At 40.2% G+C, this 25,827-nt stretch overlaps 1 protein-coding gene across 5 annotated transcripts in view; it reads right to left on the bottom strand.

The window, feature by feature from the left end:
• The window catches only part of DIS3L2 (DIS3 like 3'-5' exoribonuclease 2), a 344,092-nt gene that overhangs the window by 260,371 nt on the left and 57,894 nt on the right, over positions 1-25,827 (bottom strand). For all 5 annotated transcript variants that reach the window (XR_004623668.1, XR_004623670.1, XR_004623669.1 and 2 more), the window contains exons 4-5: positions 23,968-24,021; positions 13,897-13,998 (exon numbers count right to left, since the gene is read on the bottom strand). Coding sequence is in view for 1 of the 5 variants with exons in the window: in XM_002917970.4 (XP_002918016.1) it covers positions 13,897-13,998; positions 23,968-24,021 (156 nt within the window). In the remaining 4 variants the exon portion in view is untranslated. The remainder of the gene's footprint in view (positions 1-13,896; positions 13,999-23,967; positions 24,022-25,827) is intronic.

Here is a 25,827-nt window from a genome sequence, read left to right as displayed (position 1 = left end):
CTCAGCCTGGGTTCCTGCAGAAAATCAAGCCCTTACACACTAAGGCACCCATTACACATAATGAATAAACTTTGCTACTTTGCATCTAGAATGGCACTATTTAAGTACCGCCTTTGGAAGAACTGAGAAAATAGTCACTCAAGTCATTTTTACATTCTGTGGTTTAGAACCAGATCCTGCCTATCTTATCTCATACCATGTTCCTAAGGTTCGCAGCAAGCACTCAACAACACCCTGATGGAGGAGTAGCACGAGTGAAGGAGCCCGCCCTTGCTGACTAACCATATTCTAAACCATTTCCCTCAATCATTCTGTGTTCCAACCTGTCAGAAACCTCCTAGGTTCCTGACCATCAACTCACTTCCCGTTTAGAGCCCTGCCCTCATTCCTTTGAACTAATCTTTGTCACTTGCCTCGAGCACTGACCTTTATCTGACCTACTAATGCCCTCCTCTACTACATCCTGTACCCTGGATAATTTTTCCAGTGACACAAATGGGCCTGCTTTGACACTAAAAAGGACTGAGTGGAGAACCACTTATCTTCTCTTTGACCACTGCAAGTGCCAACTCCATGCTACCCACTGCTCAAGTAAATGGCAAAAAAGGCCCGAACCATAAGGGTAGAGACCGGGGATACTCGATGAGAAAAATGAATGAAGCAGCAGTAAGGACAGAGAGCCATGTCAGCAAGTTAAGGTGGACAGCGTGCTCTCCATTCAATTTCCAAGAATATTCCTTGGAATACCTTACTTGTAGATTACCTTAATCCGCAAGATCGATTTCCAACTTGATCAAAAAGGAATTGTAACTATGGCAACACATATAGACCTCTTAATAGCAAACAGCATTCACATATACTATTAAAGAGGATAACTCTTAAAAAAAAACAAAAACACAGAATCCAGTCAAATAACTTCCCAGAACCCACAGAGATAAAGACTCTTTAGAATTTTCTCATTCAAGGGGCGCCTGGGTGGTGCAGTCTTTAAGCGTCTGCCTTCGGCCCATGGCATGATCCCAGCGTTCTGGGATCGAGCCCCACATCAGGCTTCTCAGCTGGGAAGCCTGCTTCTTCCTCTCCCACTCCCCCTGCTTGTGTTCCCTCTCTCACTGGCTGTCTCCCTCTGTCAAATAAATAAATAAAATCTTAAAAAAAAAAAAAAAAGAATTTTCTCATTCAAAAACAAAAGACTCAAGAACTAAAAGTTTGAATTACTGAGATGGAGTCAAAATAGGAAGACAGCCGTTAGGATGAGAGCGGCAGGCCTGCATTGAGGCGCCCATGGTGTCTGCCAGGGCAAGGGGGAGTGAGGGCCTTCATGGCGTCTAACCACGCCTCTAGAACAGGGGTCCACAAACTACTGCCCACGGGCCATTTTTGTAAATGGAGTTTCACTGGTACACAGATCTTTTTATGCTCTGGAGGCAGAGCTGATAAGTTGCAACAGAAACAAATGGTCAGCAAAGCCTAAAACATTTACTATCTGGCTTTTACAGAAGTTTGCCAACTCTGGCTCTAGGACACGTTACCCAAAAAAAAAAAAAAAAATCACCATCAGGACATCTCCCTTCTCCCTGCCTAGTGTCCCCAGTGCACTGTGTTCCTAACACCTGATCTGGTTTTCAACGGAGCAGGTCCCTGTTTGCACCCTCAGTTCCGTGCGCTGCTTTCTCACTTCACCCTCTTACCAGCCAGACCCACCTTCTTCCAGCATTCAGTCTAGTTCATTCTCAGTAACCTGTTCTCAAATGCTAACTTTTGATCTGTATTGTGATTTACTAATTAAATTTTAAATGTATTTCAGAAATCTCTCACAAAGATAGACTGTGTAAGCAAGAAACTCCACCAGGGGCTCCACCTCTGGGAAACCCAATCTGAGATACTATATTTAAGTCAAGTTTCCCTCACATCAAAACAACTGTAACTGTCATCTCTGGGTCTTTTATTTTTTCTAAGTAGGCTCCACACCCAATACAGGGCTTGAACTCATGACCCCTGAGATGAAGACCTGAGATCAACAGCCAGACGCTCAACCAACTGAGCCACCCAGGCACCCCTGGGTCTTTTATTCTTGAATCACTACCCATTCTTAACCTCCTTCAAGCTCCCCAATGCCTGTATGATAACGGCTGAACTTCTTTACTAGCATGAAGACATTTCAGGACGTGAGCCCCCCACCCACCTATCCACCATCTACCAGATTGGCCTGATCTCCTGCAACATTAAATCCTACCTTACATTTTAAGCTCGAAAACACTAAAATATCTGTAGTTTTCCAAATCTACCATGTCCCTCTCCCTAGCTGCCTAAATTTACAATATAGTTATATATATGCCCTAAATCATTACTAGTTTCTATAAAACATGGGATAAGATATACCTATCGAAATTTTTAAAATAAAAACTGAAAAATTTAACAATAGCAGTAGCAAGCAATATCACAATACTACTAGTAATGACAATTTATAAATACTACCAAGTGCCAGTACATTTCTGTAAAACCTAACTTCCTAGCCTTTCACATACAAAAACTGTACCATTAACTTAATTCAAAGATCAACAAATTTACTTTGTATCACATATTGTACTTTCAAGCAAGAATTATATAACTAAAGGTGATCTTAAGGGCCATCTAGATCTTCCAGGTATTTCTGAATTCTTTTTTCATTAGTGGGAATGAATTTGTAGTAAATGATACAAAGGCTGTAGCCTGATGTCCCTAATGACCAGTGGCATATACTCATCAGAAGGCTAGTCAAGAATGCCATGTATGATCAATCTAATTAATGCAGTGGGAGAGTCATTAGGGCAGTTGACCAGATGTATCCTGCTATCCCTACTTGTAGACACTTGGTAGGATGATACTTCTTGGCTTTCTTGTGGTTGAGGAGGGCCAGGTGAATCATTCTGGCCAATGAGCTGTAAGTAGAACTGATGGAGTCATTTCTGGGCAAAGACATTTTAGATGTACAGGGCTCTGTTTCCTTCTGCCACAGAAAAGAGGAACACTCCTCACGGCAGTTATTCCATTCAGCCTGGGCTCTGGGGTGAAGATAATACAAAGTGAGGCCCTAGGTGATCTTGATGCACAAAGAGCATAAGTAAAAAATATACAGTGTTGTTCCACAGTATAACCTTAGCTACTATACAACTTTCTGGCAATTTAGATACTTCAAAGGAATGCATAGTGACACACCAACATTTTACATCAACATTTTACGTCTACTGTAAATAAATGTTATCAGTGGTAAATTCAAGAGCTGGGAATAGTAAATTTGAGTCATTCCATGCTCTTAGCTAAACTAAGGGAAGAATAATAGTAATATCTGACATTTCTTAAGCGCTTACAATGTGCCAGCATTGCTGTAAGTACTTTATCTACCTTAATTCATTCCACACAATGAATGTAAATTTCTCAAAAACATCTTCATGGAGTTCGGAGGACTGAATTAGTTTTCTAGCAAATAATCCTGAAATATTAATTGGGAGTTTCCCAGCACAAATAAGCTACTCTATCCTTAAATGATACATTCCTTATTTCAGACATTTCAATTTGAATTATGGAGATCTGAAGGCATGTTTAGAGCAGGAAAGAACCTGAAATATTTGATCCCAGAGTTGGCAATAATGAAGAAGAAAAGATGATTGTTAAAAATAGGCTTGTGTATATAACAATTTGGGGAAAATCTGATCATGGTAGTAGATATACCTTACCTACCATATTGCAGTGGGTGGAGGCTCCAAAGACCTTGCCTTCCATCATTAAGTACCTTCCAAGTCTTTTTCAGGCCTGCCATACAGGCCAAGAAACCAAACAGTTCTAAGAAATCCTAATTCCACTGGAATTGAGAACAATCCAAAATGATAGTGGTTATATAAGAGATTGGATTAAATATAATCTAGTATGATGGGTGCATATTTAAAAAAGAACTTGGAAGACAAACTTTAAAACAATCACTTGAAGGAAAAGCTAGTTGTCAAAGGAAACAATTTACTGTATGAGACCAATTTCATGTGACCATAAGAAAGTTTGGAACAGCCATTGAAAATTGGGGATTAAATGTGCACTTTGATTTTTTTTTTGTTTGTTTAATTTAGAACAAGAGTAGTAACTCCTATCAACACTTCCTTTATTCTTTCAAACTCGTTATTTCTTTCTGTGCCAATCTCTTCTAAAATATCCATCCATACTTCTATTATTCTTCTTCTTAAGTATAAGTCTGCATAAAACTAAGTTTTCTTAGTGACTGTAACAGACATGTTAGGAAATACAGAATAATTATCCCCACTTCTCCACCCTCCTTAATTCATGTATAGACTTTGCTCTGTTGTAAATTAAGTGAAATAATCCTGTCCCAAGAGGAAATTAGACTTTGCTAACAAAGTGCTTAATTGATTTATTCTGACTGTATCCTCTCAGTCTGATGGAAGTGCTCAAAAGATACCTGGGTGATGAATGAATAGCATTATAGGTTTCTAGCAGGTATCAATATATCACATCAACTCCAGCCTTTCTTACTATAGTTCTAAGTATGTAGACAAAAAATATATATAGAAGCTAATGTTCAACGAGTAGGAATTTCACTTCAAATCCACCCCTGGCTCTTCAGCTAGTCAGATTCTGTTTCACACTATGGAACAGTCTAAATGAGTCTCATTTTAATACGTTCCTGTCCTCCTCCTTTACTCTGATTTTCTCTGGGTCACTCACTATGGCTGCATCAACTAAGCTGCTCACCCTAGTTCCCAAGCAAGGTAGGCAACATTTAAACAGCTTTGGCTCCTCCTATAGGAGGCCTTAGCTTTTAACCCACCTCTTAGATCCAAGATACCAGAACTTAGTTCTGGGCTCCCAAATCTCCTTTGGTACAACCAAAAATGGCCCAGAATTCTGGCTCTCGGGGTTGGTCTTCTGCTTAGTTCTTGCTCCCAGTACTGCTCTAGTCAATTCTCCTAGCCTGGCAATCAAATGTCATCCTCAACTCCCAGCCCAGTGGCTGCCTCTACCAGTCTGTTTGTAGTAAGAGAGCCCCATATCTCTGAAATCAGACCCTTGTCCCAAAGCCCCAGAAGGACCCACCTCTTATATAACAACTGCCTACTTGCCTTCTGAATACCTGTGCCACATGCCCCATGAATTTGTGATCTACTGCTGGGTCAGGATGATAGCTGGGTCTGTAACCCCTTGTTCAGCAGGCTGTAGCTCTTGATTTAACTTTATATTTGGGTCAGCTCTCTCAGTATCTGATGCACTACCTAGAACAGATGTCTGGTAAGGTTACAACACATTCCCAACACCTGCCTTCATAATGCCCCAAGAAGCTATCATACTTGTCTAGTCTTAAGACAAAGCCACCAGAATTCTAATTAATTTTTCCTAACTTGTCTATTTTCTAAAAATTAATACTAGGCCTCTGGTCATTTCAAATGATACAATCATTCTTTTGACCCATGATGGCAACTTAAGATACTACTTAATGCTAAGGCATAATTATGATTTCCTGGATTTATGCTGATTTTTATGATTCTTGACAATATCTATCCATAGATCTAATAACTCTCTTCTTTAGCGCTCTGAAATAACAAAAAGCAATGAGATCATGAAATAAGAAGATGTGAATCTGAATCCAACTCTGTCATTCCCTAGTTATATACTCCCCAAATAAGTAAAATGTATAAGCTAAGACTTGGGTCTCTCATTTACAAAATTGGGATGGAGACAACAGCAGACTAAAGAATGGTATGAAGCACTAAATACAGTTCCTGGTATACAGAAAGCACTAAAAAGTTAGCAATCATCCAGCATCCACAGGGTTTATATATGCATATTTGTGATGTACTATACTAGAGTATTAAAAGGAAAATCATAGGATAAACTTAGTATAGTTAACAAAAAAAAAAAAAAAGATGAAGGACAATGTTGTTTAATGATTATGGATGAACTTGATGGGAATGCAAGAGGCAGGATCAAGATCAGATAAATCACAAGAGGAGGAGCATTTACAGAGAAAAGCAGTATCTGTGGGCTTCTGCAAAAGGGCCAAGGCTGTTGGTCTCCCTGGAGGGCAGGAGCCTGAGAACTGCTCTTCTTTCCCAGTGTCCGGGATCGCTGGGAGAGGGGCCGCTGCCCTCAGCCAATGGCACGGCAGGGAGAGCCTTATTCCACATATCCGTCCCTGAAAGTGGAAATGCTCACAATCCTCTCTTACCAAACTGTTCTCAACCCAAGGCATACTTATCTTAAAACAAAACCAAACCTCTCTTCTCCATTCCCATCCTCCAAACCTCACTGCAAATGTAACCTCCTCTAGGAAACATTCCCCAGTTCTCTCACAGTGTGATGCTCCCATAACAACATGGATTTCTCTTGCTATTTTGCAAGCTGTACTCTAATTGTTCCCATCCCCATCCCAGCCAGCCAACAAGCTCCTTAACAGCAAAGCCTGTGACCTTTCCAGATAGTACCTCCAGCTTCAAGTACAGGACAGGGTGGGAGGATGAGAAGCCACCAGGTACCCTGCACAGTTCCAGGCAGAATCATCAGGATCCGGGAAACAGCTCCTTACCATAAGGAGGACATGTCTCCCCCATTTGAAAACCTGAGGAAAACCACAGACCCTCAGCCTAGAAAAACGCGTGCACCCGCACACACACACACACACAGAGAGAGAGAGAGAGAGAGAGAGAGAGACAAGGGGGAAAAAAAAATCCCACAAGAGCCGTAAACTAAAAGTCATGAGATCTGGATTCCACTCCCCGGTCCTGCCAAAAGCTCCAAGCTCTCAAACAAGTCACCTAATGTCCCAACTGGCAAAGTGAAGAAACTATCTTTTGCCTCTCAACTATCCTTCATTAGACATCTGTAATAAAAATTATATACATATACTACAAACGTGGAAGAATTCTAAAATTAAAATTGTTATATAAGAGCAAATTATTGTTTATGATTGCCTCACAGCTTGATTCTTTAACAGCTATCTATTTTGCCAAAAAAAACATGCTGTGAAAGAAATTGACTATTTACTACTCCAGCTAAAAGAATTGTTTTTTCTAAAACCCCAAAGGCCCTGTAGTTTACATACCCAAGAGGGGTGAGCACAAGCATAAAGAAGCAAAGATGAATAATCCAATTAATTCACATTTGCTCACACCATTGACTACAGATTCCTCTGATAACAATATGCTTTTGTACTAACAAACCTGTAATACAATTGGCCAGTATGCTTTGAGATGTTTATATTCTACATGTCAGGGATGCTTGAGGACAGTCTGAATATTCTCTTCTCTCTAGTTTGACCCTGTCACCAACAACTGTCACAGGTGGGCTACAGCCAACAAGGCTCCTCGCTTCAGAATGGGAAGCTGTGAAATACTCTAACTAATGAGGCCTGGGAGACATACCTAGTAGGGTTGCTAATATAAAAAGCAATTTTCAGGCAGCCACTGTGAAGACCCTTAGGAGCTCCACAGAAGAGGAACAAGCAAGGAACCCTGGTCCTCTACATTCCAAATCTTCTGAAAGCTAAAGAGGGTTTCATTCCCCCTCATCAACTACCAGCAACTCAAAGGGTCCTCCTGGCCAGTCTAAGCCTCTCTCTGTATTCATACCAATCCCTGCTCAAGAGGATGTTATCAATAAAGAGAGGGCTCAGGATCCAGTAGATCAAGAAATGCCTTCCTAGATTTGAGCAGATCACATGGATTATGAATGCCTGAGTTTGACACCCATTTCACTGGACCTCTGCCCCTCTACACCCTCAGAATGCATCAGCCTTTTCTCTAACCAGGCACAGCTGAAATTTTTGTTTTGTTTTACAAAAGTTATCTCTTTAATGTTTGCAATATGTGATATCCCCTATTTCATTCCTGATATTGGTGACTTGTGCCTTTTTAAATTTGTGTCAGTTGTACTAGAGGTTTATCGATTTATTGATTTTACCATAGAACCAACATTTTCTTTTCTGTTTTCAATTTCATTGATTACTGCTTTAGACGATGAAATTTAACCACCATGGTTCATACCCCCTGAGGCAAGGACACGGTCTTTACCCAGTCTCCTCAGCTGACCTCTAAATCCTCATTCACTCAAGAACTCAATCAATACTCAGCCTTTTTTCCTGCAGCTACACTTTCTAGGTGATCTCATCCACTAGCAGGACTTTAACATGACAAATATGCTGATGACTCCCAATTTACATCTCTAGCTTCAATCTTTCCTTGGAGGTTCATTTGTCCAAACATCTTGTTTTGTTTGTTTCTTCATTTTCAGTCATTTTTATGGCTTTATTGACATACAATAAAGTGCATACATTTAAAGTGCACAAACTGGTCTTGACTTCCGCACACAATTCTGAAACTATCCCTTCAAGATAATGAACAGGCCCATCACCCTCAAAGCTGCCTTGGGGCCCCTTGGTAATCCATCTTTCCTACTCCTGCCTCAGGCGGACCAATGATCTGCCATTTGTCCATACAAATTAGTTTGCATTTGCTAGAGTTTTATATAAATGGACTTCTACAGAGTGTATTCTATTTTGCTTAGCTTCTTCCATCCATCATAATTTATTTTGAGATTCATCCATGTTGTTGCATGTATCAACTTTTTCAACTGCTGAGTTGTATCTGTTGAATAGGTATAGCAAAATTGGTTTTCATGCTGATGGACAATTGAGCTATTTCCAGTTTGGGGCTATTCAAAAAAAAGTGGCTATGAATACATACACAAGTCTTTATGCAGACCAATGCCTTCATTTCCCTAAGGTAAATATCCAGGAATGGAACGGCTGGATCACCGCAGGTAAACGCTTAACTTTTTAAGAAACTGCCAAACTGTGTTCCAAAGCAACTCTACCATTTATAGTCCCACCAGCAGCGGATGAGGGTTCCAGTTGCTCCATATCCTTCTCAACAATGGTTTTGGTCAATCTTTTTAATGTTTGTCATTCTAGCAGTTTTATAGTTCTATCTTGTATTTTCTTAAGGACTGACTATGTCAAGCATCTTTTCCTATGCTTATCTGCTATCCATATATCTTATCTAGTGAAGTATCTCTTCAAATCTTTAATACAGTTTTTAAATAGTCGTCTGTTACTGACTTAGAAGAGTTCTTTACAAAGTCTAGATAAAAATCTTTGGTCAGATAAATGTTTTGCAAATATTTTCTCCTAGTCTGTGGCTTGCCTTTTTTAACAGTGTTTACTGAAGAGCAAAAGTTTACAATTTTGATCAAGTCAAATTTATTTTTTCTTTTATGTTTCATATTTAAGAAATATTTGTCGGGGTGCCTGGGTGGCACAGCGGTTAAGCGTCTGCCTTCGGCTCAGGGCGTGATCCCGGCATTATGGGATCGAGCCCCACATCAGGCTCCTCTGCTATGAGCCTGCTTCTTCCTCTCCCACTCCCCCTGCTTGTGTTCCCTCTCTCGCTGGCTGTCTCTATCTCTGTCGAATAAATAAAAATAAAAATCTTTAAAAAAAAAAAAGAAAGAAAGAAAAGAAATATTTGTCAAATCTAAGATCACTAAACTTTTCCACCCTTTTTCTTATAGAAAGTTCATACTTTTTACAAAAACATTTGTATCTATGATCCATTTCAAGTTAAGTTCTGCATATGGTACAAGGCAAGGATCAAAGTTCATTATTTTTCATATGGCTATACAAATGTAATAGCACATTTGTTGAAAAGAGATCCTTTCCCCAGTCAATTACCTTGGCTCCTTTGTAGAAAATCAATTAATCATATATGTATGGGTCTATTTCAGGACTCTACTCTGTTCCATTGATCTATAGGTCTATCTTGACATTACCACACAATCTTATTAACTGGAGCTTTATAGTAAATCTTGAAATCAGGCAATATGCAGCCTCCAATTTTGTTTTTCTTTGTTTTGGCTATCCTAGGCCCTTTGCACAACTATACAGATCTTAAAATAAGTTTGTTAACATAAGCCTGCTATGATCTTCTTTGGGATCAATCAGAACAGAACCGGCATCTTAACAATACTGAGTCTTTTCATTGATGAGCATGGTATTTTTCACTGTTTACTGAAGTCTTACATAATTTTTCCCAGTGATATTTATAGTTTTACTGTACATGTCTTACACATTTTTGGTCAAATTTTTCCCTAAGTATATCATAATTTTGATCTTATTAAAAAGATACTTTAATAAATTTTTTAAATTTCCAATTTCTCATTGCTAATATGTGGAAGTACAATTGATTTTTTTATATCAAACTTGTCCTTCAACCTTGCTAATCTCACCTATTATTTCTAGCAGCTTTTTGTAGATTCCTTAGGATTTTATACGTAGAAAATCACATGGTCTGAGTATAAAGAGTTTTACTTCTTCCTTTCCAACCTGAATGCTTTTTTTTCTATTGCTTTATTGTACTGGTTAGAATATCCAATAAAGTGTTGAATAAAAGGATGAGAAGGGACATTCCTACTTCATTCCCAATATAGGAGGAAAAGCATTTAGTCTTTCACCTTACTAAGAATGTTAGCTATAAATATCTCCTAGATGTTCTCTGCCAGACTGAGGAAGTAACCTTTTATTTCTAGTTTGCTGTGAGTTTTTATTATGAATGGCTGTGGACTTTTATCAGCTGTATTTTCTGCATCTATTAAAATGATGGCATTGACTGAAATATGGTGTTTAGTCTGTTAATACGGTAAATTACATCAAATTGCTTTTCAAATATTAAACCAACTTTGCATTCCTGAGATAAACCCCATTTGCTCATATTGTATTATCCTTTTAATAGAATATGTTGCTGGATTCTATTTGCTAATATTTTGTTGAGGACTTTTTCAGCTATGTTTGTGAGGCGTACTGGTCTGTAACTTTCTTCTCTTATAATGTCTTTTCCTAGTTTTGATATTAAGGCAGTGCTGCCTTCATAGGATGAGTTGAAAAAGATTTCCACCTCTTGCATTTTCTGAAAGCATTTGTGTAGACTCTGGATTATTTCTTCCTTAAATGTTTAGTAGAGTTTATGAGTAATGAACCATCTAGGCCTCCATATATTCTCAACAATTCTATTAACATGTCTGAAATTAAAACTTAACATGGCCAAGCAGAACTCATAATTTTTGCACCCAAACATGCTCTTCCCTACTATTTCTCATTTTAATTAATGACATCATACTCACCCATTTTGCTTAAACCAGAATCTTAATCCTTGAATCCACCGTCTTTCTCACCCTACTCCTCAAACCTATCTTCAAGTCCCATCAGCTCTGCTTTTAAAATGTATCCCTACTTCTCTCCATCTTTACGTCACCTAGCTGGCCATGCCAACACATATTCCCCCGCTACATTCCATTCTCCAAATAGCAGCTAGAGCGATTTTTGGCTAAATAAGACCACGTCACTCCCTGGCTTAAAACTCCCATCTGGCCCTTAATCTCTTCTGCCTTTAGATATTAACTGTAAAATAGAAAAACAACAAGCAGTGTCAATGCAGCCTGAATATACTGACTGTGGGACACTATAAGAATTTCAGTAAATTCTTATCTGCTTAACTAGCTCCAGTCACCGAGGAATTACAAAATCACAAACATAGGCCTCTTGGGTAAAAACACAACTTTGCTGTGTTGAGTCTCAAAGGAGGTACAGGTTTTCGTCTAGAAGCAAAGGCACCAAGGCAGAAAATAAGAATGCCCAAGTCCTAAGTTGTCCTTCTACAATTTGACAACAACAAACACCTTCAACTCCAACCTACTCTCACCTTAGGCTTCCTGTCCAAAGCAAGAGTGCATCTGACAATAGCAGGAAAGGCTGTGCCTGCTGGTCTTAAATATAAATGGGGTGAAGAACAAGGAAAATAATGCAGCTGATTTATATATTCATGTTTGGTTTTTTTTAGCCATCCCCTGCCACAGCCAAGGTAGGAAGGATGCCAGGCAACTTGGCCTTGCTCTTTTTTTTTTTCCCCAAAGATTTTATCTATCCATTTGACAGACAGTATACATAAGCAGGGGAAGGGGGTGAGGGAGAAGCAGATTTCCTGCTGAGCATGTGATGCAGGGCTCAATCCCAGGACCCTGAGATCATGACCTGAGCTGGAGTTAGACACTTAACTAAGCCACCCAAGCGCCCTGGCCTTGCTCTTTCTGGATCAACCTCTTCCACCTCTGCGGAGCTCAGCAGGTGCTCTACTATATGCTCTCCATTCCTATTATTCTTCAACCAGTCAACATCTACTCTGGTAGGCTCTAGACTCACCCAGTTTGCTCATTACTCATCGATTTCTTTCTATTCTACCCATTATCACTCCTTAAGTTCAAGGAAACCACCATCTTTCTTGTTCCTTCTAAGGATCATCTTCACTCTAATTCTGCCTCTTTACTCCCTCAAATGACCTCCAGGAATACTTTCTTCAGTTTGATCAGGCCCTAATGCACTCCTCTTATCTTCTTAGCTCCCATCAATACTGTGCTAGATGATGCTTTTCAGAAAAGAGGAAGTGGCCTAAATCAATCTATGTTCCTAGGACCTGGAACCAACCCTTAGCTGTGCTTTTGGGGAATCAAGGGAGGATATAACCACAGCTGGCAGCAACTGGGGATGGGCTGGGGGATCGGGACTAGGATAACTGACTCTTATAAAACACTCTGCACTTAATTTTACAGCAGTAATCATAATTACCCTTAAATCCATGTGTGATTAGTTATCTGTCTCTTCCTACATGCACTCCCCATCAGACTAAAAGCTCCATGAGGGCAAGAGCTATGTCTCTCTTGATCATTATTAACATCCTTACACCCTACAAATGCCTGGCATATAGGTCTAACTCAGTTATTCTAGCCCTATCAGATAAAAACAAATTTATGTCTCAACAAAGCTCTGAGATAAGGTAGTAGTTCTCCCATTTCTGTAAAAGCTAATAATAAAAACTGACATTGCTTGAGCTGCTACCACGGGTCAGGCACCACTCTAAAAATCATTTAATCTTCATGACGAACCTATGAAGTAGGTACTGTGATTATTCCCATCTTACAGATGAGGCATTTGAGGTACAGAGAGGTTATATAATTCACCCAACGTTATACAGATGAGTGGCAGAAATGGGATTCAAACCCAATGAGCCTAGCCTAAAAGCCCACTCTATTGATCCCTACAGTACCTCTCACTGAAGATAACACCATATTCCTCAATACCAGTAAATTGAGCCAAATAAAATAAAAGATATGAAGAAATGTTATAAAGAAAAACCCAGACTTGGACACACAAGTTGCCAGTTCTACATGACAATTCAAAGAAACTGCTACCATGAATCATTCCAGTGCCTGACCTTTATTTAAAACAATCGTCAAAAGCCACATTTTTCTTTTCAAATGACAGACAGATATGGAGACTGAAACCCAGGATATTCTCAGGTTAAGAACATTTTCTTCTGCCACCAGATATTTGTTTTATAAAAAGACAGTGTCTATTTTTGTCTACCAGGGGAAGCTCCAAACTGGAACCTGCAGAACAAGGTATGTGTTGCCTGGGTTTTCCCTTAGAAGCAGCAAGAATGTGTGAAGACTGCCACCATGCCCATAGCTTTGTCTTTTCAGTTCTCCCATGATTAAATGCGGGAAAATAATACATATCAGAAGTTTGAATGTGTCCTGCAAGCGTTTCTTCTACCCTAAAAATCAAAGAAACCAATGCAAGGCATATGACAGAGAAGACAGATCACAGGGAGGGAGCAAGGAGAACAGTTTAAATCATTAGGTGTCTGCCCACCAGATGCTTCTAAGTTCCACACACTACATGGCCTGCTTCTGCGGCAGCCACAGGACCTTAGGAGTCCGTGACTGCTCCAGTTTATGATGTCTCTTGGATGCACCATGGAATAAAAAGGCCCTGAGTAGTGTATTATTAGAAAGAAAAATTTAACTCACCTTCCACTGCTCCTCTGGAAGCAGCCTCACGACCACCAGATCCCCATTCAAGGCTCTATTACGAGCAACAACCCCATCGATAAAAATGTCTCGATCACCATCCTAGGTTGGAGAGAGAAAATAGTCAGCTTACCAAGACCTGGAACCAAAAATTACTTCCTTGGTTTAAAAACTGAAGACTTTACAATCTGTCCACTGACTTAACAAGAACACTAAGAAATCAGTCTCTTTGGAACTAACAGAAATGGGGATAAACACATAAAAGACGATTAACAGAATGTTAAAAAAAATTCCAGAAACATAAGAGAAGATCTCCAACAGGCAGACCAAAAACAAACAAAAATACATAAAGCAAAAAACTGAGACTACATGCTTTCATAACTGAAATGAGAAAGGAGTAAGTTATCTTTTCTCGTTTTAAATAAAATAGAGCATAATGGGGGCGCCTGGGTGGCTCTGTCATTAAGCATCTGCCTTCGGCTCAGGGCGTGATCCCAGGGTCCTGGGATCCAGCCCTACACGGAACTCCTCCGCTGGGAGCCTGCTTCTTCCTCTCCCCCTCCCCCTGCTGTGTTCCCTCTCTCACTGGCTGGCTCTCTCTGTGTCAAATAAAAAAATAAAATCTAAAAAAAAAATTATAAATAAATAAAGCATGATGACACCTTTTCTATACTGATTTTTTTTTTTAAGTATCAAAGAAGGGTAAAACATAGAAGGTTTGCAAGAAAACAGAACAACAGAATATAATACCCTAAGAAAACCCACTGAGGACAGGAGCAACAACCAGCTCCAGGATTTGAGCTCTCTAAGGAAGAAACCAGCAAAAACATAACCCTCCTGCTGAGAAAATGACAGAGAAAGCAAACTGCAGTTGCTTTTATGGAGACCTAAGTAGAAGGCAAAGAAGATAAGGAAAGGGACATGAGATTCATGAAACATTCTCACACTCCTCCAGCTCTATGACTGAGGAGCAGAGTGAACTCCCCACCGTGAACACAAGCCCTGGACACCTTTGTCCTCAATCACATGCTTACAAATAACCACATTAGGGACAGTGTGGTCTCAGCATCCTCGGGGTCATAGGAAGATGGGGGGTGCCTGAATGCACCAGAGTTCCTAGGCATTGAAGCAGGAAAGCCAGCTGCAATCAGCAAGCCCAGGAGTGGGCTCTCAGTTCAGGGCTGCCCTAAACCACAAACCGCACAGTCGGGCGACCCCTCCCGGAGCAGGGGCCCCACCAGGAGACTCCCCTTTCTCCCCCAGGGAGGAGTGGCATGATTGTGAGCTGCAGGAGTCTGAGGGGTTTGGAGACTCTAAACAAGGTAGTGTGCCTGAGATAGAAACACTCAGTCACAGGCTGGGTGAGCACGGAGTACAGACAGAGACCAGTGAGTGACTGAGTGCTTTTCCTTGCGGGCACGCTGAGGAATGGGGCCCTGAGCTTTCAGCTCCAGGAGCTAGAGACTGGGAGGCCACCATTGTCATTCTCAGCCTCCAAAGCTGCACGAAAAACCTTCAGGGAACAAAGCCACATAAAAGTAATCCCGAGCAGATTTCTTAGCCTGGCCCCATGGCAAGGGCAGTGCAATTCTGTCCTGGGCAAAGACACCTGAGAATCAACACAACAGGCCCCTCCCCCATATCAGCAAGAACATCAGCCAAGACCAAGATTACCAATCACAGAGAACTGCAAAACTCCAACGGTAGGGGAACGTAGTATATAGAATTCATGGGGTTTTTTCCCCCACAATTCTTTGGTCTTTCAATTTTAATTTTTTTCTCTTTCCTTTTTTTTTTTCCTTTTATTTTTTAAGATTTTATTTATTTATTTGTCAGAGAAAGAGAGAGACAGAAAGCACAAGGCGGGGGTGGGAGGCAGAGGGAGAAGCAGGCCCCCTGCTGAGCAAGGAGCCCCATGCAGGGCTCAACCCCAGGAGCCTGGGATCATGATCTGAGCAGAAGACAGTCGCCCAACCAACCGAGTCACCCAGGTGTCCCTCTCTTTCCTTTTCCAATGAATTTATTTTATCAACTTTTTAAAAATCTTTATTAATTTTCATTTTTACAGTTACGGTCTACCCTTTTATTTAATTTTATTTTTGTATAAGTTTTTCTTTCTTTACAATTTGGAATACAGCTTCTTCTAACAAACAGACCCAAATACACCCAAAATCTAGTGTATGGCTCTGTTCTCTTCTCCTGTCTGACCATAGTCTCTCTCTCTTTTTTTTGTTCAAGTCTTTAATTTTCATCTTTATAGTTACATTCTATCCTTTCAATGTATTTGATTTTATTTTTGTGTGTATATAAGTTTTTCTACAATTTTGAGATGTAGTTTCTTCTAACAAACCAACCAAAATACACTCAGGATACAGTGTATTGCTCTGTTCTGTTCACCTGTCTGTTTATATTCCCTTTTCTTTTTTTTGGTCTTTTAATTTTCATTTTTACAATTACATTCTATCCTTTCATTGTATTTAATTTTATTTTTGTACATACATAAGTTTTTCTTTCTTTAAATTTTGGGATCTAGTTTTCTAAGAAACAGACCAAAATACACACAGGATCCAGTGTATTGCTCTGTTTTGTGCACCTGATAATATTCTTTTTTGTTTTGTTTTGTTTTTGGTCTCTTCTGATTTGTCTAGTGTATCATTCTCTGGGGTTGTTGTTGCCATTTTAGTATTCTGTTCTCTCATTCATCTATTCTTCTCTGGACAGGATGACAAGATGGAAAAACTCACCTCAAAGAAGAGAACAAGAGGCAGTACTGACTGCCAGGGGGCCTAATCAGTATGGATATAAGTAAGATGTCATATGCACCCCAATGTTCATAGCAGCATTGTCCACAATAGCTAAATTGTGGAAGGAGCCGAGATGCCCTTCAACAGATTGACTGGATGAAGAAGATGTGGTCCATATACACAATGGAATATTACTCAGCCATCAGAAAAAAACGATTACACAACATTTGCAGCAACACGGATGGGACTGAAGGAGATTATGTTAAGTGAAATAAGTCAAGCAGAGAAAGATAATTATCATATGGTTTCACTCATTTATGGAACATTAAGAAATAGCAGGGGGGCGCCTGGGTGGCACAGCGGTTAAGCGTCTGCCTTCGGCTCAGGGTGTGATCCCAGCGTTATGGGATCGAGCCCCACATCAGGCTCCTCTGCTGTGAGCCTGCTTCTTCCTTTCCCACTCCCCCTGCTTGTGTTCCCTCTCTCGCTGGCTGTCTCTATCTCTGTCGAATAAATAAAAAATCTTTAAAAAAAAAAAAAAAAAGAAATAGGAAGATCGGTAGGAGAAGGAAGGGAAGAATGAGGGGGGGTAAACAGAAGGGGGAATGAACCATGAGACACTGTGGACTCTGGGAAACAAACTGAGGGCTTCAGAGGGGAAAGGGTTTGGGGATTGGGATAGGCCGGTGATGGGTATTAAGGAGGGCACATATTGCATGGTGCACTGGGTGTTATACGCAAATAATGAATCATGGAACAGTGAATCACAAACTGGGGATGTACTGTATGGTGACTAATATAACAAAATAAAAATTATTTTAAAAATAAATTTAAAAAATAAAAATAAATAAGATGTCAGAACTAGAGTTCGGAATAACAATTATAAAGATACTAACTGGGTTTGAAAAAAGTATAGAGGACACTAAGCCCCTTCTGGAGAAATAAAAGAACGAAAATCTAATCAAGTTGAAATAAAAAGGGTTATTAATGAGATGCAATAAAAATGGAGGCTCTAACTGCTAGGATAAATGAGGCAGAAGAGAGAATTAGTGACATAGAAGACCAATAATGGAGAATAAAGAAGCTGAAAAGAAGACAGATAACAACTACTGGATCACAAGGGGAGAATTCTAGAGATAAGTGATACCATAAAGCAGAACAATATTAGAATAATTGGGATCCTGAAAGAAGAGGAAAGAGAGGAGGGGCAGAAGGTATACTGGAGCAAATTACAGCAGAGAACTTCCCTAATCCGGGGAAGGAAACAGTCATCAAAACCCAGGAGGCACAGAGAACCCCCCCTCAAAATCAATAAAAATAGGTCAACACCCCAACATATAATAGTGAAACTTACAAATCTCAGAGACAAGGAGAAAATCCTGAAAGCAGTTTGGGACAAGGGGTCTGTAACCTACAAGGGTAGAAACATTAGATTGGCAGCTGACATACCTACAGAGACCTGGCAGGCCAAAAAGGACTGGCATGATATACTCTGGGTGCTAAATGTGAAAATTTGCAGCCAAGAATAATTTATCCAGCTAGGATGTCATTCAAGACAGGAGTGAGAAAAAGCTTCCAGGACAAACAAAACTAAAAGAATCTGTGATCACCAAACCAGCCCTACAAGAAATACTGAAAGGGGTCCTGTAAGCAAGGAGAGAACCCAAAAGTAACACAGACCATAAAGGAACAGAGACAATATACGTAACAGTCACCTTACAGGCAAAACAATGGCACTAAATTCATATCTTTCAATAGTTACCCTGAATGTAAATGGGCTAAATGCCCCATTCAAAAGACACAGGGCATCAGATTGGATAAAAAAGCAAGACCCGGGGGGCGCCTGGGTGGCACAGCAGTTAAGCATCTGCCTTAGGCTCAGGGCGTGATCCTGGCATTCTGGGATGGAGCCCCACATCAGGCTCTTCCACTATGAGCCTGCTTCTTCCTCTCCGACTCCCCCTGCTTGTGTTCCCTCTCTCGCTGGCTGTCTCTATCTCTGTCGAATGAATAAATAAATCTTTAAAAAAAAAAAAAAGCAAGACTCATCAATATGTTGTCTGCAAGAGACTCATTTTCAACCCAAAGACACCTCCAGGCTTAAAGTGAGGGGGTGGAGGGGTGCCTGGGTGGCTCAGTCGTTAAGCATCTGCCTTCAGCTCAGGGCTTGATCCCAGAGTCCTGGGATCAAGCCCCACATCAGGCTCCTCTGCTGGGAGCCTGCTTCTTCCTCTCCCACTCCCCCTGTCTGTGTTCCCTCTCTCGCTGGCTCACTCTCTGTCAAATAAATAAATAAAATCTCTAAATAAATAAATAAATAAAGTGAGGGGGTAGAAAACCATTTATCATGCTAATGGACATCAAAAGAAAGCTGGGGTGGCAATTCTTACATCAGACAAATTAGATTTTAAACCAAAGACTGTAATAGAGATGAGGAAGGACACTATATCATAATTAAAGGGTATCCAACAATTTACAATTGTAAATATTTATGCCCCTAACATGGGAGCAGCCAATTATATAAGCCAATTAATAACAAAATCAAAGAAACACATCGATAATAATATAATAATAGGGGACCTAAACACCCTCCCCCACTGCAATGTACAGATCATCTAAGCAGAAGATCAGCAAGGAAATAAGGGCTTTGAATGACACACTGGACCAGATGGACTTCACAGATATATTCGGAACATTCCATCCCAAAGCAACAGAATACACATTCTTTTCAAGTGCACATGGAAAATGTTCATTTTTCTTAAAGGAAGTAATAGCAAACAGGCTCAGAAAACCACCACTCAAAATTTTCTAGTAGAGACACTTGGTATTTATAAGATTTAACACTCAACAGACTAAAAGTAATTACTGTAACACTTCAGTTAAAATTAAAATTAGCATTCCAAATTCACCAAAACTGCCCCACCGACACCAAAAATGGGACTTTAGACACTCAGCATTTTTTACAGTTTCCAATTACAAACCATAAAAGATGTTTTAGAACAGTTTTTCTGTTCAATTTCCAACCTAACCATGGGATGACAGCTGTGGCCTGCACATGTTGCCAAACCTCAGCCACCCTAGTCCCTGAGGCACCGCTACCGTGTTAGCCACAAAGACAGAATCACTGCCGTTGACCTCACATTGAGCTTCTCAGAGAAATAAGGAAGAGGCAACCACTAAATAGAACGTGAACAACTGCAGGGTGGCACATGGTCCTCAATCACTGCCTTCTGCAATTTATGTAGCAATAGGGTCTCTCCAACTTCCCGAAATGAAGAGAGAGCTGTTTGGAGGTCATCCCAACCCATGATCACGTGGTCAAAACACATGGAATAAAATACCTCTCTCATAAGCATGTACACCACCCCCAGACAGCTCAGAGATTTAAGATGATAAGATACTGGTATTGTCACATTCCCATCCCAAGAAACCAAGAACAGGGCTGAGTTGAACCTCAGACAATACACAAATCTCCAGGTATTGCGTCACTGCTCAGCTCTTACTGGATTCATTCAGAAGTCTGTACCTATTGCAGAATCTCTTATTTTAAAGACCATAAACTTGGGAACAACTCAATATTAAAAGTTCGATTCCTCCCACTTTACTTTTAAAGGCTAAAGAGTTCAGCTCTTTATTTGAATATCAAAGACTAGCTCTATCCACCAGGAAGAATAGAAAAAAAGGAAAATGGACAATGAACCACCCTAGAAGAAATATAATGGGATCTGGGGGTAATCTACCTAAATACTTAGGAGGCTTTCAAGCAGGGAGGACAATCCAAGAGCATTCTATCGATGGAATAGCTCCCTTTGGACAAAATAAATTCCACAGATGTTCAAAGAGTGTCTCCCATGACAAGATGCACAAGAAAGTTATAAAATTTCTTGCACCAACAAAATTCAGAATGGAACCTGTGCTTTTTGTAAAAAGCCAAGGTTCTGTATCTGGTCCATTTCTCTTTTTTATCCCAACCCCAAACAGGATAAAAAGGCATCTCAATACTATCAATTTATCTTGGTCTGCTTGAAAGTCACATGGGTTTATTCTAACTCTGTCTTACTTTTACTGAGAACCCCAGAAGACCAGCAGGTACACATATAAGTGACTTCTCCCATGTATTTTGGCTTTGTCAAAAGAAAATGAAAATCAACTTTCTATCAGCTGAAATTATAATGAACCTAAGTCAGCATCCCCCAAAATGAAGTACTTTTCTAATAACAAAGTGTTATATAAATTCACTCTTCTTAGCCTATTGACGTAAGTAGATATTTTAACATAGCGAATGACATTGTATAAATTCACAGCTGTTTTTAGAGTCACTAAGAACCTAAATAATCAAATCTAGTCTATTTTTGTCTCTCCAAAAACTTTATAATTTTAAATTAGAATTTAGAATTTTAAAGTTGTAAGGAACATTAGACAATCTAATCCACTGCTAGTTTTACAAATAAAGAAACTTTTCAATTTCCTATTTTCAGAGCAATGGCTACATCTTCTTTTCTAACAATTCCTGTCTTTACTCGCCCTGCTAAAGCAGGAGACAGGTAACATTCAGGCCCTGGTTCTGATATTCTACTCCTAGTCCACCTGTGAGCATTTTTCCAGTTCATACCAGTTCACACTTGAAGTGGACATGCGCTACGTACACTCATAAATCGAGACCAGTGGTGGTTGTGAGATATATCCACATATAATTCACTGCCTCTACTATCTCCTTCCTCAATGCCTTCTAGAATGCCTCTAACACTGAAACCCACAAAACTAGAATGTAGGATTGTTCTAGTATCTACAACCAAAACTTACAACTGGGCCTTGATAGAGCTTTTACAGTTAGTTCTTAGTTACTTAGAGGTGAATCCTTTAGCATTTTTTCTCCCTCTGAGACAATATTATTATTCCATTAGTGGCCAAATAGAATAATGGGCATAAAAATAAGCCAATTCTAATATCACAACTGTCTAAAAGATTCTCAATAGGACATGCCAGGAATATAATTTCAAGTAGGAGAACAACCTGGCCTTTTGAAACATCAGTTAACTTTTGTTTCTTAACTTCCTTGAACAAGCCAAATTAAACTGTGCCAACACATCATTTGCACATGTAAATTAGATGAATTTAACTCATAGGAACCTAACTAGATGCCACAATTTAGAGGACCTTTGCTCGGGCCCTTTTCCAGTCACACTCCTCCCCACAGGTAAAGACTTCTCAGGGCCAAATGGATGTGCATCCCTGGGGTTATCAGCCCCAAGCCCACTTCCAAGGCATACACAGGCATGTTCCCCAGGTCTGTCTGCCTAGAGGCAGACCACGGTCACTGGTGGCACCCACTGGACTTGACAGGTGGCTAAAGGGCAGGTATTTCTAAGGCATGTGGACAGAACTTGGACATGTGGGATAAGATGCTCACATAGGTGCATGCAAGGGCCCTCACTGAATGGGGAAGGGGGGGGTGCAGTGGAGACACCAAAGAGGGGACAAGGAGCCAGGACTGGGAAGGGAAGAGGGGCAGGCCAGAGGCAGACCCTCCATACGGCCACACTTCAGGATGGAGCTCCAAGGAGTCTGAGAATTCTACACTTGAACCCAGGTACACAGAGGTATATTTAACAAGAAATATATTTTATTTGTCATGAATGTATTTTACCTGTTAGTTTGATTTATAACTTCTAAATATTTAATATAAAATATGTGTGCCTCCATTTGTACTCTTGTCCTAGGCCCACCACTCGTCAGGAGCCAGCCTATCAGGGATCTAACTTATGGAAATTTAATACCGTGTACTCAGAGAAGAAAACAAGCAAGTAGTCAAATTTTCAAAATGCTATGTAGTTACCCTTAACATCCCAGTCAATGCCAGCAAACCTTAGTGTACACAGGAGATGGGAGGCTTGTAATCTGCTCAGCTCTCAGGTGTCTCTCAGGATGAACTCCTTACTCCACTGGCTATGATTCTCATACTTAAAAACCCATGTTTTTCATACACCAGGCCCCTATTCTAATTGAGTTCCCTCAACTGGTATGCCAATGAAGAAACAGTTATACTTTCTAAAGTAGAGAAAATGCCAGTTATACCGGACTTACTGAGAGATTATCTGTCTCTAACATGGCATATTCCTAAGAAATTTTCATGGGTAATTTTTATGATTACTGAATGTGATTTCCATCTTATGAGCTAAGCCGGGAATCGAACACCATGTAAACTGTGCTTCCGGGAATAATGAACCTGCTCTTGCAGCTAAGTCACTGCCTCAAAGCTGACCCTCAGTTGTGCAAAGTACCAGGATCAGAATATAAAACATGGTCCGTCACTGGAGAATAGAATTCAGAGAGAACAAGGTGACATGTCAGTGATACTTTTTATCTAAGCCACTGGGTAAGATGGAACTTGAGATACAAATGTGAATCCTTGACTTCTATAGGGCAAGGGGAAAAAAGAACTAAACTGAGCTTGAGAATAGGTCTTAAGGTTACTGGAACACCACCACCACCTGAGAAGCACATGACTGAACTTGTATTCTCGCTAAACTTGTCATTTAACACCATGAAATATGTTAACTGAAATACATATACGTACTGCATTTTCTCATCAATAAGCTCAAGTCTATCCCTATGCTCTCTTCCACTGTTAAAACATCTATCATTCTACGGCTATCCTATTTATGACAGCCTGGAAAAGTCACGTCAGGAATTTGAGAATATTGCTCTCCTAGCTTTGCACAATCAAGCCTTATCCAGAGACCTCCTGCTAACTATATGTCAGAGTGAACTTCCCTGAACAGCAGAGACCCTGGTCAAATGAGTCATGAATGGATGAAAGGATATAAAGACCCAACAGTGAAGAGCCTTGCACCAAGTCCTATCACCTGCAGAAAAGTGAAGTGAGAAACTCTGACCAAAAGAAAAAAGCATTACACATTTTTTTTGGACAAATTTGCAGATTAGCTCATGCAGTAGATCGAAAGTAGATAGCATATTTGTTTGGGAAAGATTAACTTAAATCAGTGGAAAAACCCATAAATCCCTTTAAGCTATAAACCAAGGGCATCCAACTAAAGAATGGGTGGGTGTCTGTGTGGGTTCAGCTGCTCGCTGCAGCCCTAGTAACAAATGCCATCCCCTTCACTTGCAGTGAGAGTTTAAGACTGGCAGAAGGGGTTTTTAACTAAAGGCAAATTTTGCTTATTTAAATTTGAAACAAATCCTTGCCCATCCTCGATTTTGTTTAACTACTCTGCTTTTTAGTTAAAATATATGATTTCTGTTTCAGAGCACATCTAAAAAATTAAATGTGACATTAAGTTTATTATAAAGTTATTGAACTTACCGGGGAAGGAATGAAGGCTTCATGAAACTTCTTTGGATTAATTCTCAATACACCCTTTAAAATAAAAAAAATAAAATCTGTGAAAATTTAACTAGTTATCCACCTATAAGCTTTCCATATATACGTTATTCTCCAATAAAAAGTTTTTAAATTAATTAAACAGCTCAATCTAGAAAACAATTTAGGCGTAGGAGAACTACTCATTAAATGCATGAAACATGATTTCTACTGATGTCTGCAACATAGGGTTCGATCAAAAACTGAAAGCCCACACTGGCACCTGGCTGTGAACAGGCAGAGGTGAGAAGGAACAGAGCTCGGCATGGAGTGGGAAAGCGGCAACTACTGGGATTTTATGTGCCCCCGGCATGCTAGGCTTCACACTGAAACCCTCACTTTAAGAACAAGATTATATAGGGATTACGTCTCACTACATAATGGCCTTTTTTATTCACTGAGACCTTTCCACGCTTGCTTGTTTCCATGACAATTTTCAAAGTGATACAGGTTGATTTCCAACCTGGATACTTAACCTTGAGGGACCAGATGCATATTTTTTACTCTGGCCCTTCTGCAGAGCTGAATGAGTCAATAATTCAAAATGGTCCAGAACCAGCTCTTAATGTAAATGGGAATCCTGGCTCCGACAGCCAGGCCACCCAGTCTGCCTTCAACTTCATGTTATTCCAGCACCAAATCAGGGTCTGCTTCTATTTACGCACAGGGGTGCAGGTGGGGGCCGTCTTCAATAGCAGTTCAGTATTTTAGGCTCTTGCAGGAAGCTGTAACCCTCCCAAGGTTCCAGCTGCATTTGAAGGCCACTGGAACACATGGAGAGAGGCAGTTATTTTCCTAAGAGCCAGACTCAAAGGGTGTCTTGAGAAAGTGTTTTAAATAACATTTCCCCCCTAAAATGTTGAAAGACTCAAAGATACATTAATTAACAAAACAGGTAAGGGCATAAAATAAAGGAGAAAATAGGTCTCCCCTTCACTGGTGCACCATGTTTAAATTACAAATTTCCACGCAACAGTTTATACTATTGTTAACATCCTAAATGGACTTAACTCAAGATTTATTGAATACTATATTCAAGACCCTGAGACAATGTGGAGAGAGAGTGATTTTCAAGCTCAGTCCCTGTTTATGAAGCAAAATATGAAGGATGCCATCAGTGAGGATACAGCTGACTTTCAGCTGGGGGCACTAGGAAAGGCTCCATAGTCAGTGCCTGACCTGGACCTTGATGGAGGAGAAAAACTTGCAGATAAATCAGGAGGGAAATACAGGCAAAGAACACCATGTAAGAAAGAGTGCTTAAGACGGCAAACACTCTTCTCCCATCATGCTGTAACTCTGCTTAGAGTAAGAGATAGAGGGGCGTGGGAGACAAGGCTGGCAAAGCTCCCCGAGGCCAGACCCTTTTTATGAATGTCACTGTAATTTCACTTCTAGAACAGCTGATTTTTTGTTGGGGGGAGGGAGACAAAAGGCTTATTACATTTATCCTAAACTTTCACCCACTCACTCAATAAAACTTCCTGAAGACTCACATGGCAGGCACTATGCTAAGTGATGGGGGCACAATGGAAAGTAATAACAGTCTGCCCTCACAGAGCATAGTGTCTAGTGAGGGGAAGACACTCGGAATAAATCAAGTCCATTCACTCAAGCTAAATTTTCTAAAAATTCATTTTCTGATTCCAGGCATTGCTTTCTGACCTAAGGTTTGTTTTGTTTTTCCCCCTCAGTTGCTATTCTTCTATCATCCCTTCCAGTTCAGTGAACAGTTACAACCTCTGTACCACAGTATAGAGATAAGAATGCCTTCTGCTGTCAAAGGGCCCTTAAGTACAGAGC

The sequence above is a fragment of the Ailuropoda melanoleuca genome, chromosome 2 (assembly GCF_002007445.2).
Source record: "Ailuropoda melanoleuca isolate Jingjing chromosome 2, ASM200744v2, whole genome shotgun sequence".
Taxonomy (NCBI): Eukaryota; Metazoa; Chordata; class Mammalia; order Carnivora; family Ursidae; genus Ailuropoda; species Ailuropoda melanoleuca.
This window is presented reverse-complemented; position numbering and strand designations above follow the sequence as displayed.